At 34.4% G+C, this 19,092-nt stretch overlaps 1 protein-coding gene across 11 annotated transcripts in view; it reads left to right on the forward strand.

Annotated features, from left to right (window-relative positions):
* LCORL (ligand dependent nuclear receptor corepressor like) overlaps positions 1 to 19,092 on the forward strand; it is a 78,950-nt gene that overhangs the window by 45,954 nt on the left and 13,904 nt on the right. For 3 of the 11 annotated variants that reach the window (XM_066317177.1, XM_066317178.1, XM_066317179.1), the window contains exons 6-7: positions 2,687 to 2,777; positions 11,802 to 16,666. The exons of 1 other annotated variant lie outside the window; for it this stretch is intronic. In XM_066317177.1, the coding sequence (XP_066173274.1) occupies positions 2,687 to 2,777; positions 11,802 to 16,666 (4,956 nt within the window). Of the gene's footprint in view, positions 1 to 1,723; positions 1,777 to 2,686; positions 2,778 to 4,180; positions 5,679 to 11,801; positions 16,667 to 19,092 lie in introns of those variants that run through there. 7 more of the 11 variants (XM_066317181.1, XM_066317184.1, XR_010743426.1 and 4 more) reach the window with 6 other exon arrangements.

Genomic DNA, 19,092 nt, shown 5'->3' on the forward strand with positions numbered 1-19,092 from the left:
CTATTCCTACCTTGCAAGTAACAAACTTCCAAGATTCATAGTCCACCTGTAGGCTACCTCTCTGTAGACTTTTTGGTCCTGTATGTAATGTACTGAAGTGAACATCTTGACTGTGTATATATACATAAACTCATTTCATTAGGTAGTATTTCACTGTCTTAGAGCTTTAAAGCAAATACTCTCATTTTCCTACCAGGTTGAGGTGGGGTTTTGTGACTGTTGTTTCTTGTTGGTTTTGGTGAGGTGTGTTGTTGGGGTTTTGTGATTAGTTGGGGGTTTTTTTCGTGGGGTTTTTTTTTTGGGGTGGGGGGTGGGGGGGGAGTTTGGTTTTGGTTTTGTTTTTGTTGGGTTTTTTTGGGTTTGTTTGTTTGTGGGGTGGTTTTTTTTTTTTTTGTTCTTTTTTGGCTTTGGTTTTTTTTTTAAATTCAAATGAAATGGCTAAAAAAAAATCTGTAGTCCATTGACTCCATGTGATATTTTCCATATATATCAAATTTATATGATTCTTTTTACTCTGAATATCATCTTCCCATAAAGCATTCTCTTCAGGGAGGTGTCATGTACTTAATGAATTTGTATTTGCTGTGTTGGAAGAACCAAATGTCTTGAACCTCAAATTACTTCAGTTCTGCATATCCTTTAGAGGCTGAAAATGTATCTAGTTTTTTGTTTCAGGAGGCTGAATTTTCACTACTGCCTTCTTTAGTTATTTTTTTACTGATTGCTAGCCTGGTGTTGTCAAAGCCAATTCTGAAAGGTTGGGAATGAAAATTATTTTCATTATAGAATCTTACAAGAACCTTTGGATTTTGTGTATTGGTTGAGGCTTTTTCTTTTAGTAAAAATCTGTCTTGCTTTTCATTTGGTTTTGGGTTTTTTTCTAAATTGGTGGAGAGACAATTCGCATTTTATTGCTTGATAAGTTTTCAGCTTTGAAGTAGTTTTTTCTCCAGTGGTATCTTCTAAACTTTTTTGTGATATCTATGAGTATCAACTGAAGATGGAGAAAGTGTTGTGAAAGGGAGCACACAAGCACTTAAGAAAAGGAGATACGCTTTTTGCAGCTGACAGAGCACAACAGGTTAAATCTGTCTGTTGCACAGGACTCGGGGTCTTGGGGTTGAGCTTGGGTATTCCTGAGTAGGACAAAAGGTCCATATAGAATTTCTCTGTAGTGTTCTTAATTGGCTTTTTCTTCTGTAATATCAATGCATCCGGAAGGTTGATTAGCCTGAGTCCTTCCTCTGACTTTCTTAAGAAAGATTTTGAAAGGAATGTATTCAGGTGAAAAGGAGCACCTTTGCTAAGTAGGCATATTTATATATATTCATCCCATAATGCTGAGTCACTGTGTTACTTCTCTCTTTGACCTCCTTCAAATAGTACAAAACAGTTGTGGAAGAACAGTCAAAAAGCAGTCCAAAAGCAAAAATAAGGATTTGATTATTATACAGAACTCTATTTCTTTGCATTATTGGTATAAAAGAGAACTACCAAAACAATTTTCTTGACTTCTTATTTGACTGGTGACATTTGGATCCTTCAACCAATGCTTCATTGTCTGCATCTAAGGCTGTGGGAAAATATGTGCAATTGATTGATGTTTTGGAAATAATAGGCAGTAACATAAAAACGACATTGTAAATGCAGTAAGGGGTAGTATAAGGGTGATTATAGAATTGAATGTCAAGCTACATGTTGAAACTCAAAATTGAATTCGCAGAGCTCAGGCACACAAAACAGCCCAAGTTTGAAACAGAGAACCAAGGAAGAAAGGTATGAAATTAAATATATTTAGGGGATTTAATTATAATTTAAATGTAATTGATTTTTTTAAAGAAAAAAATTAAAATTAGTATTTCAACAGTTAATGTTTTTAAATACTGATTTTTTAAAAGTATGTTTTTCTATTTCAATACTACTTAGACATTAACAGCTGAGTATAAATCTTGAATTTATCATTTACCAGTGACTTGACAGAAGAGACTCCCACCCCACTTTAGGTCTTTCATTTTTTTAATTTCTAATATTCCTGCATGTATGTGGAGTCAGCAGGAGAGGGGTATGTATAGTTAAAGTGTTAGAACGCTGTATTGAGCTCAAGCTCCCAATTATGGGGAAGTTACTGGTTACTGGGAAGTTACCCAGTTACCAGTACCTGCTTATCCAGTAACCAGGTCTCGTATCATTGCTGACCCTGCTCTGAGCAGGAGGTTAATCTGGAGGCCTCCTGACATCCTTATTAGCTTGAATTTTCCTATAAGCCTAGGATTTATTTATGCCAAGTTTAACTTCAGCATCAGAATCATGAGTTTGTTTACAATATGTAAATATGAATAATAACTGTAGTATCAAGTTTTGGTTGCCTTGAAAGTAAAAAGTGCAACATAGACATGTGATTTTTAGGAAAGAAGTCATATTTGGTTAATACAGGTTCTTTTAAATTTAATTATTTCTGAATGCTTACTTTTTATTTTTTTTCTCAATTTTAAAAAAGTTTGGTTACAAATCAAATATACAAAATCATTTGCTGATGGCTGATACTGTCAATGAAATAAGGCATCAGAAATTTTACAAGATAAAGTATCTGCTTGAAACTTGTGCCATAGGTGAAAATACATTTGCTGACAAAATCTCTGAGATCTTCCTTAAAACCACTGTTATCATCACTACTCATTCTTTGCAGGGGATGGAGTGCTAGATCTCTCTACAAAGAAAAGCGCAAAGTTGGAAGAACCAAAATATGATCCACTGTGTTCTGAAAACTCAGTGTCTGGGTAAGCAATGTTTAGGACTCTCTTTGGCTTATCAAAAAGACAATCCAGGTCTCTTTTCTCTGGCCAGGGTTTATGTTCATAACATACCTGTATATACTGGCACACACATGTGGTTCCTATTTTGCTTTCAAAAGAATTTTTGTCACTCATAAGTGTGTGTCTATGTATATATCATATGTTTCATTTGTCTTTTTCCTTTTTTTTTTCTGTTTAAAGAAAAGTTATCAGAACAATCACCAAACTTTAGTTCATGTTACTAAAAATTACATGAAAATTGATTACATAACACATTAAAAGGAAGAGACTAGTAGAAGAAAATGCAAATAATTCTTTTAGAATTTATTTAGGGAGCTTCAATTTTCAAAAAAATCACCATTTTAATAATTAGATGTAAAATCTTCAACTAACATGAACAAGTTAAATGACTATTATCTATAATATTCCTTAATAGAGAGAGCAAGCGTGTGAGAGAGAGCTCTTAATCATCATACTTATACTTGCATCATGGTTCTGACTATGGTGTGTGGTGGCAAATGGTTAAATTTCTTTATTCAGCAAGGAAAACTTTATTGCATCTGCTGAAAGCTACCACAAAATTAGTGAATTGCATTGTTTTGTTGGATTTTACGATCTTGGCATCCTCCCATCCACTAGCCATAGCAGGACCCTTTTTGTCACCTGTACGTCTTACAAATAACTTACTACAAATAGGACTACAGTAGCAGCATTTGTTGAATTATGTAAAAGTGCATTTTAATAATTTACTGATATGACAAAGTTTGAAAATGAATGGCTTTGTAATTAGTGAGCTGTAAATAGTGAGTAGAGTTTTTAAAGTGTGTCTTATTTTGCGAAAAATGGACTTGATTGTTAACTACATCACTTTATCTTCTTATTGTAGAAAGCCTAGTTTTGTGTAAGTCTGGGATGCTTGTGTGTAGTTATGTACTTACTGCTGCAAATTTTCTATGAGGGGGTTGACTCTTTTATTACTTGTTTAGCGGTAACGTCACGTTTCTACTAACAAAAACTCCTTCAGGATTTGGGTATTTAACGGAACGTTAATTGTATAATTAAAATTATAACAGTGTTGCTCTGCAAGCATGTGAACAAGGGAATATAGCAAGCACATGAGACTATTACCAAATACTGAGCTAGGATATAAAGTTCTTGGAAGGGCTGCTGTAGAAGCCACAGTATGATTTTTGACACACTGTCCTACCAGAACTGTAACATTTTGCTAGGATAATCATTTAACTACCACATCTCAAAGGCTAAAAAGTATCAGAAGCAGTGATGTTACCGAAGCAAGGAGTATAATAAAGGAGTGGACCCTTCCCTTCCATAGCTGTGTGAGAGTCTCTCATACATCAGTTTACCATCGTTTCATTCCATCCATCCAGGAGACTACACAGAAACAGAGAGGACTATGTGGAAAGAAGTGCTGAGTTTGCAGATGGTTTGCTCTCAAAAGCTTTGAAAGACATTCAGTCTGGAGCACTGGACATAAATAAAGCAGGCATACTTTATGGCATACCTCAAAAAACTTTACTTCTCCACTTAGAAGCCTTACCAGCAGGAAAGCCTGCACCTTTTAAAAATAAAACTCGAGATTTCAATGATAGTTATTCATTTAAAGACAGTAAAGAAACTTGTGCAGTCCTACAAAAAGTAGCCTTGTGGGCAAGAGCTCAAGCAGAGCGCACAGAAAAAAGTAAACTCAGTCTACTTGAAACCTCAGAATTAAAATTCCCAACAGCTTCCAGTTACCTCCACCAGTTAACTCTACAGAGAATGGTCACTCAGTTTAAAGAAAAAAGTGAAAATCTACAATATGAAACTTCAAGTCCTACTGTACAATTAAAAATTCCTCAGCTAAGAATAAGTTCTGTGTCTAAACCACAATCTGATACAGCTGGTCTTCTGGATGTTATGTACCACGTTTCTAAAACCTCCTCAGTCTTAGAAGGATCAGCTCTTCAAAAATTGAAAAATATCCTCCCTAAACAGAACAAAATTGAATGTTCTGGACCTGTAACTCACTCAAGTGTTGACTCCTACTTTCTGCATGGGGACCTCTCTCCTTTGTGTCTTAATGCTAAGAATGGGACAGTAGATGGAACCTCAGAAAATACAGAAGATAGTTTGGATCGTAAAGATAATAAGCAACCAAGGAAAAAACGTGGCCGCTATCGGCAGTATGACCATGAAATAATGGAAGAAGCAATTGCAATGGTAATGAGTGGGAAAATGAGTGTTTCCAAAGCACAAGGAATTTATGGGGTACCTCACAGCACTTTAGAATATAAAGTAAAAGAAAGATCTGGAACATTGAAGACTCCACCGAAGAAGAAACTCCGATTACCAGATACTGGCTTATTTAATATGACAGATTCAGGGACTGGCAGCTGCAAAAATAGTAGCAAGCCTGTGTAGAATAATTGTTAGCAAATTGTTTTGTGTGTGTGTATGTATGTCTGTATACACACACTATGTGAGAAATACATATGCTCACTCTGACAGAAGACATGAAATTATACAGTTCAAAAACCACATACATGCCTTTTGAAAAATAGTTTTATTCAGGGTTTTCACTGTGGACAGAATTATAGAGTTGCTCACTTAATTCTGATAGTGTGTATTTAATATAATCCTTGTATAAATAGGTGAAAAGATTCAGGTTTTATTTAGTAGTCACTAGCATAAAGATGTTTCGGGAAAACAAGTATTTGTCATGTGAAGCATAATTTTTAATTGGTGAAGAACCACTTTACCCATTCAATTATCCATCTTATTATGGAAATACACAACCAAGGGTTAGCAGACTTCTATAGTTCACAGAATACTTGCAATAAATTGTAAGTAACTCAGATTATACACAGCAAGGGATTTTAAAAAGAAGATAGTTCCTCACAAGGAAGTGGATTTGTGAAGTATTAGTAGGATATAGTACATTCTGTGAAAAAAAGAAAGTTCGTTATTTAAATATCCAATACAAGTAAGAAAAAACCTTTCATTACAAAAATGTGTGTTTAGCAGGCATAAACTGCATTTTTTATCATTTTAAGAAAATTCTGTTGTTGGTTTAGAAAGAAATTGGTGTTTACAAAGTGTACACTTATGAAATCTGAGAAATTACTGTAGTTATAGAATTATTAAATATGAAATAAGATGGAATACTAAGAACATAAAATAATTTAAACTTTAACATAATTTTCCTTTTTAGTTTGACAATTAAGGTAACTTGTAAGTTTTAAAAAGAAAGTTGGAATGCAACTTAGAGCATGTTCATAATGTGCACAGAATGAGCTTGAGAATGGTTTGGATTTGTTTGGTTTTTTGTTTAAACGTGCTGGTTAGTTGATGTTATGACTACTTAAAATTTATTTAAGGATTGTGTCACACTCCTATTGAAAAAACCTCACTGTAACTGTAATGTATTTGCTGCTGTGACATTTCAAAACATTTTCAGTTTATCAAAATGAATACCAAGTTACATTATCATCTTGCTAATAACCAAATTTGCAGTTCAGGGTCTTGATAGAAATACAAATATGAAACAGTGAAGCTGTTTTGAACTTTCAATAATATAAATTCTTTATAAATTTGGTAGTTAGAAGTTAGGCAGTTCATTTTAAATATGTAACTTTTAATAGAATTTAAGGGAGACCAATTACCTTCTTATTGCAGTTTTTACATGAATTTCAAAGTATTCACATTGGACTTTTTATCACACTTAATTTTTTATGTAATATCAAAAGTATATGTCTACATATGAATGGGGGCTTGCTTCATACATTCACTACTGAACATCAATGCCCTTTTCCTCTCAACATGTAATTTTTTCTGTATGTATCTAATTTGGCATTAAAAAATAGTTTCTCCAACTTTTATATGCACAGTACACATGCACACACTTTTTTCCCCATTAAAATTTGCATGTGTATGGGTTAATTACAGAAATTAAATGGGACATTAGATACATATGGGCCACATCAGGTAATTTCATTTATAGATAAACTTGCCATTAAATTCAGTGGATAGCATACCTCGTACTACTGGTGGCAAAATCTAGCCCATATCTATTAACACTACTAAAAAATTACAACTTCACTTTAAAACAGAATAATCCTTTGAAACTGCACAGCCAGTATCTCAGTTCTTTGGTCTCTCAGATCTATACTGAATCTTCTTCAGTCATTAAGGTTTACTTGCATATTACAGAATGAATCTCTCAGGCACATGATGATTCTTGGGGTGTCTTGTGCAGGGTCAGGAGTTGGACTCGGTGATCCTGGTGGATCCCTTCCAACTCAGCTTAATCTGTGATTCTATGATTTTAAGCAGAAATGTACCTGATAAAGAGTTCGCAGAACAGCAGATGTCAGGGTCATCTTTCATTTTAAAAGAATTAAGCCATATTTTGTGAGGACCAGAAGGATTAATTTGTGAATATATCCCCACTGAAAAATGCAGCTGAAAAAACCTTAAAAGTTTAAACATCTGTCTTTATACAGTTTTACTTGCAAAAATCTGGGGCTTCAATACAATGCCTAATATTTGTACCATACCGATGTTTTCTACTCCTCAGACCTTGTTAGAAATTTGAGTCAGAACTTTATATTGAAGGCAAGTGACAGTACTCTTTTTATATCATTTAAAGGATGACCTGACCAAAAATTTAACAGGATACATAAAATCAGGGATCATTTTACTATTGACTTAACACTACTCAGTAATTTTGTATGTAATATTATAATTAATTTTCAACATTTTAGTATTTGTATTTATTTTTTGGTCAGAAATAGTAATTAAAATATTTTTTGATAGTTTATAGATGATACTCAACCTGTAAGTGTTTAAGAACAGAATTATTTGTTTTTAATTATTAGGCTAACATTTAATTACACAACTAAGGAAAGGCAGGGAAATGTGTAAATTCTCCTCCCCAACCCCTATGTATTTCATTAATGTCATTTAAATTCTACATTTTGAACTGTTTTATAAATTCAGTTACAAGTCACTACTTAGTAATTGACAATTTCTGAAATTTCCTGTTTCAGCAGAATTTTAAATGAAGGCGAAAGCAAGCCCTACATGCTTTCTACTTATTTGAATGTTTCTCAAGTATTTTATATTAAAAAACAGTGCCTCTGTTTTTAGAACTACTGCTCAGTAAAGTTGTTTAAACCATTTCTGGTAGCTAATGACAATTTTATATTAAATTGTATATTAACTTTAGTGAAACTGATTTTTTTAGTTGTTTACAGTACAAATACTTGTATTTGTTTTTTAATTGCAGTATTTCCATTGTCGCAGTAATTTAGTAAAACTCTGTGGCTGCCTTGATTTTTGACAGATTTTTGTTAACAACTGATTTTTAGGCAATTAGTTATATTTATGCATAAATCAATTGCACTATAATTCATGAATTATTTATTACAATATTTTCTAATGAATTCCATGTATTTGTCTTGTGTTGTAAATGTACTGTAATTCTGTTTCTTCTTTGTGTTGTTATATTCCTAAATCTGATTGTATGAATTTAATTGTTTAGTTAACGTGTTTCTACGTTGTAATTTGTAGTAAAGCACTTCAATGCTTTTGCACATAAATTTACAACACTGATGTGTGATTGATTTGCTCATTCAGTAAAAAAAAAAGAAAGAAACAAAAACCTTATTTGACTTATTTGACTTATTCCTGAGGCACAAGTTGTTTAACAGTGACATAAGACCAAGAACTGTACAAATTAAGCTCATAATGACTAATTTGCTATGAGAGTTTTATCAGAAATAGTAGCTTTAAGGAAGGATGGTTTCTTTTCTCAGAATTGATTAATTACTAATGAGAAGAAAATCAGAAAATTAATTTCTAACACTCCCTTTATTTAGCAGCTAAAAATTATAGATAGTATATAGCTTTTTTGAGGTACATATTTACTTAATAAAGTCAGAAAACAAACATTTCCATAAGATAGATTTATACTTCTATAGTAGTTCCATGCTGTTTGTATGAGTACTCGAAACTATGTTCTGTTCAGTTTTGTTCCTGTTCCTGGTCTGTAAAGATCTTGCTGGAGTGATCTATCTTCTCTCTGGCTGAGACGACAGGGGAAGGACCTCTTTTGGGAGTCCTCTGATAGAGCTGGTAGTTTTTGTGGAGGAGGCAAAGTTTAACTTCTTTATATGTAAATTAATACTCTGAAAGTCTGGTAATTAACCTTATCACATTGCTGCCTTTGTGCCATTTTTGGACTCTAGTCAATCCCCGCTCCATGTTATTAACTGCCCCTATCTGCCAGAAGGGAAATATCATTCCATGCTTAACCTTTGTCTTGAACGATACAAAAGGTATCAGGGTAGCAGTGCATATTGATCCTCTCACCTCTTAACTCCTCAGTTTCCTGCACACTCTCTCCAGCCATTTTTTTTTGTGTGTGTGTGGTTTGGAGGAAGTGTGCAGTTTGTCAAAGTGATAGGTCTTCCTTCTATGAAATTATTGCTTAAGCCTTTTATCCTGAGGATAGTCTAAACTACAGTGAGACAATACAAATTTGAAGAGATAAAGGAAGGAATTACAGGAAACTGAAATGTAATTCCATAGTTGTATTGAAAAGCTACTAAAAATTAGTATGTTTAAATATATTGACATCTCTACAGGGAGACAATTCAAGGAAAATACGTTGCTTTAATGTTTGAATTTGTTTGTGTAGTAAGCTCTGCTCCCAGATGAAACTGAGTAAGAGCTCAATGTATTTTTACAAACTCAGAAGATCATTTGGACTGTGGGACTATTTCAGTAGAATAGATGAAAGTTGTCTGTCAGCTTTAGAAACTAACTCATGTTAAGGGGAAGCAGATTATGGATGTCACACAAGGGTGAATAATCAGGAAATAAAATGTTTTAGAAGAATGTGCCTTATGTCTGTGATAATCAGAATACTGTGAATATCAGAATACAACAAATTAATGTCCACATAGCAAATTCAAAACAGTTTTGAGGCCTGCGGATGATTTGGTTGCTCACTTTGAGAAGGTTGTAAGGCTCCAGAAGTTTCTTCCACCAGTGAACAGGTTTTAAATAGCGGTTATGGATACAGGTCCTCTATAGTTAAAGCTCTCCAGTGAAACTAGAGACACACCTTGCAAGTCCAGACAGATAGAAAGGTATCTGTTTAAAAATTTAGTCTGACAAAAGACTCTGCTATAGTTGTCTTTTTAGCAAATTAGTACTTAACAAATTTATGCTAGTTTACAAACAGAATATGGAAGATGAAGGCCTAGTGGGATGTTGATTTTCTTTTTAATCCTTTCAAAATATTAATTAAAATCGTGGTGGGGAGGGCAATTGCCTTTTATCCTTAATTGTGTTATTAGAATAACTTTTCCTTTTACAAGTGTAGTGATTTTGATACCTTGTGACTTCTGAATTTGTTAGAGGAACAGTCAGGCTTTTCTCAGTGTAGTGGTATTTCAGAGAGTCAAATCCTGACACTGACATTCCTTTGAATAATGTGGGGTTTACTTTAGATTGCAAGTACAAAGTGCCAAAGAGAGGGTTTTTTTCTTTTTAAGACTTAATTATTTCAGATTAAATAGAATCGCAGCTTCAACTAATACCATCACAATTATCTTATGGCTTTATGAGTTAGTCTCATCTAGATGCCTGATTTTGAATGTATACCATTTCATGCTGAATGTTACAGGAGAAGGAAAATTATAGGTAGCTATAGCTAACTATATTTAAATACAGCACAATAAATTTTAAATATGTTTAAATATGTTCATTCAGTTGTAAACAAATCAAAATGAAAATTTTTCGAAGTATAGGCTTAAGTACAAAAAACTTACAGGGGATAATAGTAGGGAAAAAAGTTAGTGTCATGTTCAGAGTTTGGTGATATGTTTAAACTATACATACTTTTCTAAAACAGAATTCTTCCAACATTTTTCCTCATGCAATTGGTTTCAATAAACATTTGAACTAGGTGTTAACTATCTGTTGATAGTTGCTATTCAGCATAAGGATTTTGCATTTAATTGAAGAAATACCTGTATTAATTTCTACCATGGAAAATTTTCAGCTTTTCAGTTTAAGTGATTGATTAGGTAAGTAGTGACATTAGTTTTAATAATTTCTAAGAAATTGATCAAATAGTTAAAGTAGTATTTTATAAGGTGGTTTTTTGTTTTTTTTTTTAGTTAATACATTTGAGAACAACTGCTCAGCAATCTTTAGATATAGGCCTACCCTGTTTACAGGATATTAACTTTTATCTTGGAAATTACTTATTCCAGTAGTGATTCTCTCTGTTTAAGGAATCTGTGTGTGCACACATGTGTTTAATATATTGCAATGAAGAACTTGTGATGCACCACTGCAATTTTCTTTAAAACTGAAAGGAAAAATCTTACCTGCAAGGCTAGGCTGTTTTTTCCATTTCCTGTTAGCTTTTTAAGTGTTCTTTAAAAATAAATATAGAAATAAAAATGTCTTTAGAAGTACCTTTAAGTGTATCCTGAAGAGCACTCAATACACTTGAGTATTTAAATATCTAAGAGTGGGATTCATGAGAGATGGATCCATTCTTTCCTCTGCTACAACCTTGAACCTCAGTCATTTTTCTTCTCTGTGCCCCAGTTAGTGAAATTGGGGTTAATACCAAGCTTGCTGGGTTCTTGGTGAGGTTTTCTTTAATTAGTAATTAAGTTAGTTTGAAATACCAGAAGATTCACATTGTTATAATTACTGTTAGGTTGAAGAAGCTATATTTCAAATTACTCTTTTTGCCACTAATTTCTTCATGGTTATTTTTCTTAGTGGTAGATTAGTGCTATCACTGCTAGCAACACAATGCACATCATTGCTAGCGACACTTGCAAGTATGATTAAATACTGCAAATACAACAGAACTATTTTGTAAATGTCAAGTTTTAGGCTTGACTTTAACCGTTATAACAAACTTTAGATGTGGTGTTTTGCTGTAATTTATATTTTGTTTTGATTTGTTTTCATTTTCAGTTCAAGCTCAACAACTGATGCAAATTCAGAGGAAACAGCTAATTTGGAAAAAGGAAAATCAACATTAAACAAAGTTTTGGAGTCTTTTTGTTCATATCACTGGCAACAGACTTTGGCTATGTTAAAATTCCTAATACAGGATGAAAATATTCCTATAGTTTGCAGTTGCAAGCAAACACATTTGGTCCACTCTGAAACTCCCAGTTCCCTTACTGAAGAGGATGTTCACGTTCCATTTTGCAGTTGCAATGGACACATGCTGACAAAAAGGTGCTGTTTACAAAATCAAAGGCCAAACACTTGTTTACCACCTCTGTCTGTTTGTATTAAAGATTTCCATTCTTTGTCATGCCAAGCTGTAGCAATTGGATGTATTAAGACAATGGTGAACAAAGCATGTAGTTCTCCTAAGTATTGTGCTGACCAATTGCAAAATTGTAACAGGCATTCTGTGAAAGCAGCAGCATGTACATATTCAGCTAAGGACTGTGACCTCTTAAGCAGCATTAAAAATTCAAACAGATCTCGCAGCCCATCGCCACCTCCACTATCACCTATACACAGTAAAGAATTTGAATTGTCAGAAGGAATGGTTATGGATTTTCCAACTTTAGACAACAAGCTCGAAATATCCATCAACCAGCCTCCATCTCTCTTGCCAGCTGAAGGAAGCAAGGGAGAATTTGACTATGAGGGTAAAACATGCAAAGGAAAAGAGATTGATTATTCAGATGGAACACTGGTATCAGCAGACCAAGAAAGCAATGATGGTTTTATGAACTCTGAGAAAGGTGAACATTCTGCCATTTTTCAAGATTTAATGGACCGCATTAATGAGAAGTTGAAGTCAATAGACACTACAGATCTGGCAACAAATCTTGTAAAACTTTCTAGCAGTGACAGGGCACCAGAAAATGATGTCAAATTAGGAGACTTCATAACTTCTCTTTTGCATAATGCCAAGGCAAGTGATTACAGCTTCATGGAATTACTTCGCCAACATGATAAACAAGTGGAAAATAAAATTATCCAGACAAGATTTCGCAAGCGTCAGGAAACTCTGTTTGCAACGTATAATTCTCCTGATTCACCAGTCATTCGACGACAGTCTTTGCAAATCAAGAGGGAGCTTGCAAGCCTTGATGAAACTATTCTAAGAAAAAAGTCAATTTCTGAGAGAAATGCAAAGAAATCTACAAAAAAAATTGAAAAAATGCATCCAAATAAAAGGCATAGTTTTACCGTGATAGAAGATGAGACTTTGCAACATCTTGAACGTAATCCATGTGTGAATTGCCAAACCAAACCAATGTGCTTTCCAGTACACCAAACAGAGTCTTTCAAACTACCTCTTACTAATTTTCAGACCAGCTCCAGCTTTTTAGTTCTTTCAGAAAACAGTGCTATTGCAGCCAGCCAGGCAAAACTCCCAAATACACAAGGAGATTATGCAACCTTAAAAGAGACTGGTCAGATTCCTCTGAATGATGAGAGTAATGAGATCTTGGGTAGAACCAAACGTAACATTGTGCCTCCTGGGTGGTACTCTGTGTATGTAACAAACAATATCATGTTTAGAAAGTCATCCAGTACAAAAAGATCTTTGAAAAGTTTGGAAAAAATGAAAATAAATAAAAATGTTCATGCTGAAAGATGCAGTGACATAAATATAAGCAAAATCGTGAGAGACACAAATCTGCAAGTTGTTGTGGAGCGTTTAGAAGATACGATAAACTTAGCCAGAAAGACTAGCAGCTCATTTTTGGATAGTTACAAAATAAGCCAAAAACTAAAAGATAATGCTTATGAACAGGTTATGAACCCAGCTCCTAGAAGGAGCTTACCTTTCACTCTGAGTGAGATGGGATGCACAGGACAAAGCTTCCTTCCACATTCACATGTGCCAAGCAGCAGCAAAATCAAAGCAATTTGTGTTGCGTCAAACACAGAAGAAACTGTTATAGATCAAGAAATTAATGATGGCCTTTTGAATTCTCTGACCTTTAATTCAAGCAGTTCAACTTCCAGTAATGGGGACTTCCATGTATCATCTGAAACTGGGGAGATCTCATCTCCCTTAAACTACTCTAGTCCTATTAAGCTTATGTTTGTCTCAGAAGTTAACAGTCATGAAGGCATCAAATACACTTTGACATCTGCAGCTACATCTTCTAAGGGAAGCACAGATCTTTGTTTGTTTCAGGGGCAGGCAAACACTTTGTTAGACAAAGAGGCCACAGGTGACCTTTCTCATGCAGTCTGTGATTGCAGTGAAAATGATACTAAGGAGGGGTCAAGCTATGTTTGTGCAGAAGCTGTTACAGGCTCTTGTCCAGTTGGTCAAATTAACATAAATGACTCAAAAAAAAATGATGAAGTTGTGGAGAAATCAAGCAGTAGCAGTGAATCAGTTTTCAAAAGGAAACCTGGTAGACCAAAGAAAATCGGTCCTCAGGTAGTTAAGCAGGTTAAGAGGCCTATTGGACGGCCTCCGAAACCAAAAGTAGACATGAGTGGAAGCACAAAACCTAGACCTGAACTTAGCTTTGGTGCTAAAAGTGTCAAGTCTGATGCAGCAGCAATGGAAGAAGCTAACAGCAACAAAAATATTACCGTGACAGTTGTTTTTGGAAGGTCAAGAAGAACTAAGAGACATGTTTCTGAAGATAATCTAAATCGAATCAGCATTCTGCCCACACAACATATTGATTCTAATTTTGCCAATGATGCCAGCAGAGCAAGGCACAATGCAGAAACTGGAAATGCTTTGGCTGAAATGGTAAAAGCCTTCCAGAATCCTTCTACTGAAAAGGAGATCTCTGGTTATGACTATGTCAGGCCTATCAAGAGTAATCTGGCATCACCACATCCTTGCAGCAATGTTATACGGCAGATTAAGAAACCATTAACCACCGTTCGAAAACCTGGCAGGCCAGCAAAAGTAAAAATTTCTGGCATATCAGTGACTGTCAGTAGACTTTCACCTCAGGAAAGAAAAGTGAGCATCAGCAACGGTTTGCCTCCTTTACAACAGCAGAATGTGCTAGAGAAAAACATGCCACAGGAAAGAAAATATCAACTGTGCAATAATATGGGTCAAGTAAAGAACATGCAGAAAGATTCTAGGGAGGATGGATCACACAATGTTACTACAACAGCGTCAAGAAAACGTGAAATTCCATCGAGACACTCTGCTAGAGACAGAAAACCTTCACTGCATTTTTTGCATTCATTAGCATCTTCTAGTGCATTTACTTGTAGAAGTGCCTTACTACATAAATCTTACAAACTCCATTTGAAAAAAGCTAAAGAGCGAAAGGAAAAACTTACACAATTAAATCAGAGCACAGCATCCAAAGATACCTCAGAACTGAGAAATTCAGGAAATGCTAAAAAGTATCTTAAGGATGGTGAATTCGGGCCCATTAATGAAGTATCATTGGATCCCATTTTTTCATCAAATCCCTCTCTCAAGTGGTGGCCTACTTCCACTTCAAGTGACACCTTGTTGGAAGAACTGAACAATAGATTTGAACAGATGACTAATACCTGGTTGAGAGTGGGGGGAAGTGAGTTTGACAAATGTGTATATGAAAAAAGGGATCCCATTGAGCAAGACTGCAATACTGCAATGTCAGACCCTTTAGACTCCTGCCTTGTAGCACTTGAAACATCACCTATAAAAATGCTTTTCCAGAAAAAGTGTAATATGAATGAACTCTGCACCTGGTTTATGCAAACTACAGAAACACAGTCTCTCTCTCTTGTGAGAAAGGCAAATGCTCGCAATCCCTTAGAAGTAGTTAGTACTAGAGAGATAAAGATGGAAACTAAACAATCTGATCCTAGTACTTGCCCTTTCAGAAAGCACTTTAAAAAGTTTGCACTATCCTCCCCTTCAAAACCATCAGGGAAATTGCAAATATTGCATAACATGGTGAGATCTCCTCCAGTCTTGAGCATGAAAAGTAATTTCACTTTAGCCAGATTAAGAAGAAATGAATTTAAGAAGTTGCAGCATGATAGGTGGGGACAAACAAAAAAGCTGTATAATCAGGCTCCTGGAGGCTGGAAATCAAAAAAGAAAAATCTGCAGTTATTTTGTCAAAGCCAGTTGTTTAAAAGTACAAGTGGGGAAACCAGTGATGAAACACCCAAGCTCCAGGAGAAAAATAAAGTAGAAATCCAGCCCACTCAGACTTTGGTAGAGTCTCAGAATAGCCTCTTGCCAACTGAAAATGAAGCCAGAGATGCATTTGTTCAACAGATGATGGGATCTTCTGACTTTAACCCACATCCTGGTTTAGCAAATATACTTAAGGCACATTCAGAGGCAAATGGAACAATTCATTGCCAGCAAAATGTTAGAAAAGAACAAAGCCAAGATAAACTGTTTCAAAATACTTGGAAAGCCAAAACCTTTAAAGACTGTAGGATATTTCTGAGAAAAATCAACCATGTTGAGCAGCACAATTCATTTAAGGTAAATAATGTCATTTATTCTCCTGAAGCTGTTGACAGTAGAAGCACTCAGGCCTATATGGAAGAAAAAAGACATCCTCTTTTAAGGTCCCATTCTACTAAACGAAATACATTAAAGAAACAAGAAAATGAAGTGGAAACATCTAAAGGATCTGATTCTTCTAAAGTGACTGAAAAGCTGGATGGCGAGTTTCATGGTAGAAAGTTAAGTAGTGGTGTAAACCAGGACGATAATCCTGCTGGTAGTTCTGAAGGTCTTACTAGAATAAACAAAAGAAAAAGTCCACAATGGGAGACCACTGATACAAATTTAAGAAAAAGACATAAGAGACAATCATGCAGTAGTGGACAAATGGCACCTTATTACCCAAAGTACCAAGTAGGTAAGTTCCTGTTCCCCGCTTCATCTTAAAATTGAAATCCTAAAGAGTTGGAGAAGTCAAACAACTAAGCACTTTTTTTTTATTGCATGTTACTCATTTTAATTTCAAAAAAGTCATTAATTAAACATTGCATAACATCAGAACAATTCAGAAAGTGCAATTTTAAAATGTGTATAATGTTTTGCACCATTCTTTCAGCTCTGATAAGCTAGCCAATATAGTTCAGGCAGACAAGAAGTCAAGTTCTGACATTCTGAAGTTAGTCACTATTGACTATTGACTGGCTATTGACTTCAAAAGGAACAGAATTTGATTCTGTTGTGTAGTTTCTCCTAGTTTGAGAAGGGGTAGGCTATAAAAGGAAGCATAAATTGAGTGTATTAACATACAGCTGGTTTTTAAAAATTCTTATTGAACGATTTCTGTTACAAATCTGCAATAGTTTTGTAATTTTACAGTAAAAGATAGTATTTTGTACTTCTGAAAACTATTCAGTTAGAGACCCATTTTAGTATCCTTTCCATGCCAGATGAAATTTGCTGACTCTAAGGGGTTTGCACATTGAATCCTTACACAACAGTTTAAAATGCAAAACTATTTTTTACAAGTACAATATACAGTTACTATGCTAAATACTTTGGCTCAAAATCTTTTCAGGCTAGTGTGAAATCATTTTTTAAAGATAGGCATTTATAGATACATTGTAATACAACTGTGATCTCAGAAGGCCATTATACTGCTTAGAAGGATGGCACATTTGTGTAATTATTTCTTCTGTTGGGCAAAGAGATCTCCTTAAACAAAAGTCTCAACTCATTTCGACAAAATTCCTAAGGTGTGAAATCCTCACCAAGTAAAACGAAACTCCTGCAATGTGATTTAAATTACTGCCTTTGTAGAAACAATATTGTATTAGCTAATCTGATATATTGCTCAAATAAAAAAAAATATATATTCAAAATATCAGAACAAAATCTTAGGTCCTCCTTTGTATTTATTCTTTCTTGTAGAAAAGGGTCTCTGATAATAAATGGAAAGGTTAATTTAAGTTGTAATATAAACAGTATAATGACTCTTGTATGCTGTATTTCTTTTGTACTTCATGTGATATATAGAATTCTTCATATTAAGCTCATTCAGTATAACCCTACTTTTTCCAAAGTACAGCATTTTTTTATCTATAGACTACTACTCTTTTGTATTTTAATTCATTGATCTGGAGCCAAGCTCAACGTACATAACTTGTTTCTAAGAAGTTCAAACTTTGACACAAAATTGCTGTAAAAAAAATAAACTAGAAAAGGATATCACATATCCATTTCTATATTGCAAATGAAGAAAGAGCTCTCTCGTAACTCATTGAAAAAAATGTTACATTCCAATTATATTTATCTGTAAATGTTTTGTTTCTATGGTAATGCAAGACCTATTACTGTGATACAGTCACATGTTAGTTTTAATTGGGACTCAATTTTATCTACCTGATAACTTTCATTCTTTAGTTTCAGATCTTCAGGAAATCTGATAACTATTTTGATATTTTACATTACTTCATTTACAGTTTTTGTTATTTTCCCTTTTACTCATGGTTTCTCATATCAGTCATTGTCTTTGGAAAGGCTATGATAGGAAGTTAATTGATACAGGAAATGTTAAAAGATAAAGAATGATGATTCTGGAATTGTCTCCACACTTGTAACCCCAGGTCTTTCTTAGGGATACTATTGCACTATCAGAGCATTGTCTGATATTGGAAGAATGTCTTGTTTTGCTGTGTTGATTCAACATTGTGTACTCTCTGCACCAGCCAAGGAAATCATACAAACATGTTTACTCTAATATGCTACTCCCTAAAAAGAGGCAACATGATTTCTAGCTGTGCATGCATGTGACTTCAAACATAATTCCTGCATCTGGAAGTTTAATGCACATGAAAACATCATGTTTCGTTCATATGTTCTTTGGATTGTATTTTTGTTTATGTGGTATCATAAACTATATCATTGTTCTTGTCATGCTTGAAATGTTGCTATAAACACATTTATGGTCAGTATTTGAAGGTTTTCTTCAACTTTTATGAATGTGGGGGTCTTAGCAAATGTTCCTCAAAGAGGGAGATGTTGTGATGCTGTTTTATTGTGAACTATTGTGGCAGGTGGGCAGAATGTTCTTCCCAAATTTTTATGTATGCTTGGTTTTCTTACCAAATTTTTATGTACACTTGCATGTGCAAGCAGGAATAAACAATTGAACTCTTACAGCACAAGGTAGAGTCCAGCAACCAGAACTAGCCATGCACTCACTGCAGCAACAGAAAAGAGTTAATTGATTTTTCTCATTGCCTGTTCTATTCAAGATAAGGTGGCTGGTAGATACATGGGTCCATTGGATGTTTGTTGCTTCTTCTGAACTGTTGCTTCTATAAT

The sequence above is a fragment of the Sylvia atricapilla genome, chromosome 4, assembly GCF_009819655.1.
Source record: "Sylvia atricapilla isolate bSylAtr1 chromosome 4, bSylAtr1.pri, whole genome shotgun sequence".
Lineage (NCBI taxonomy): Eukaryota > Metazoa > Chordata > Aves > Passeriformes > Sylviidae > Sylvia > Sylvia atricapilla.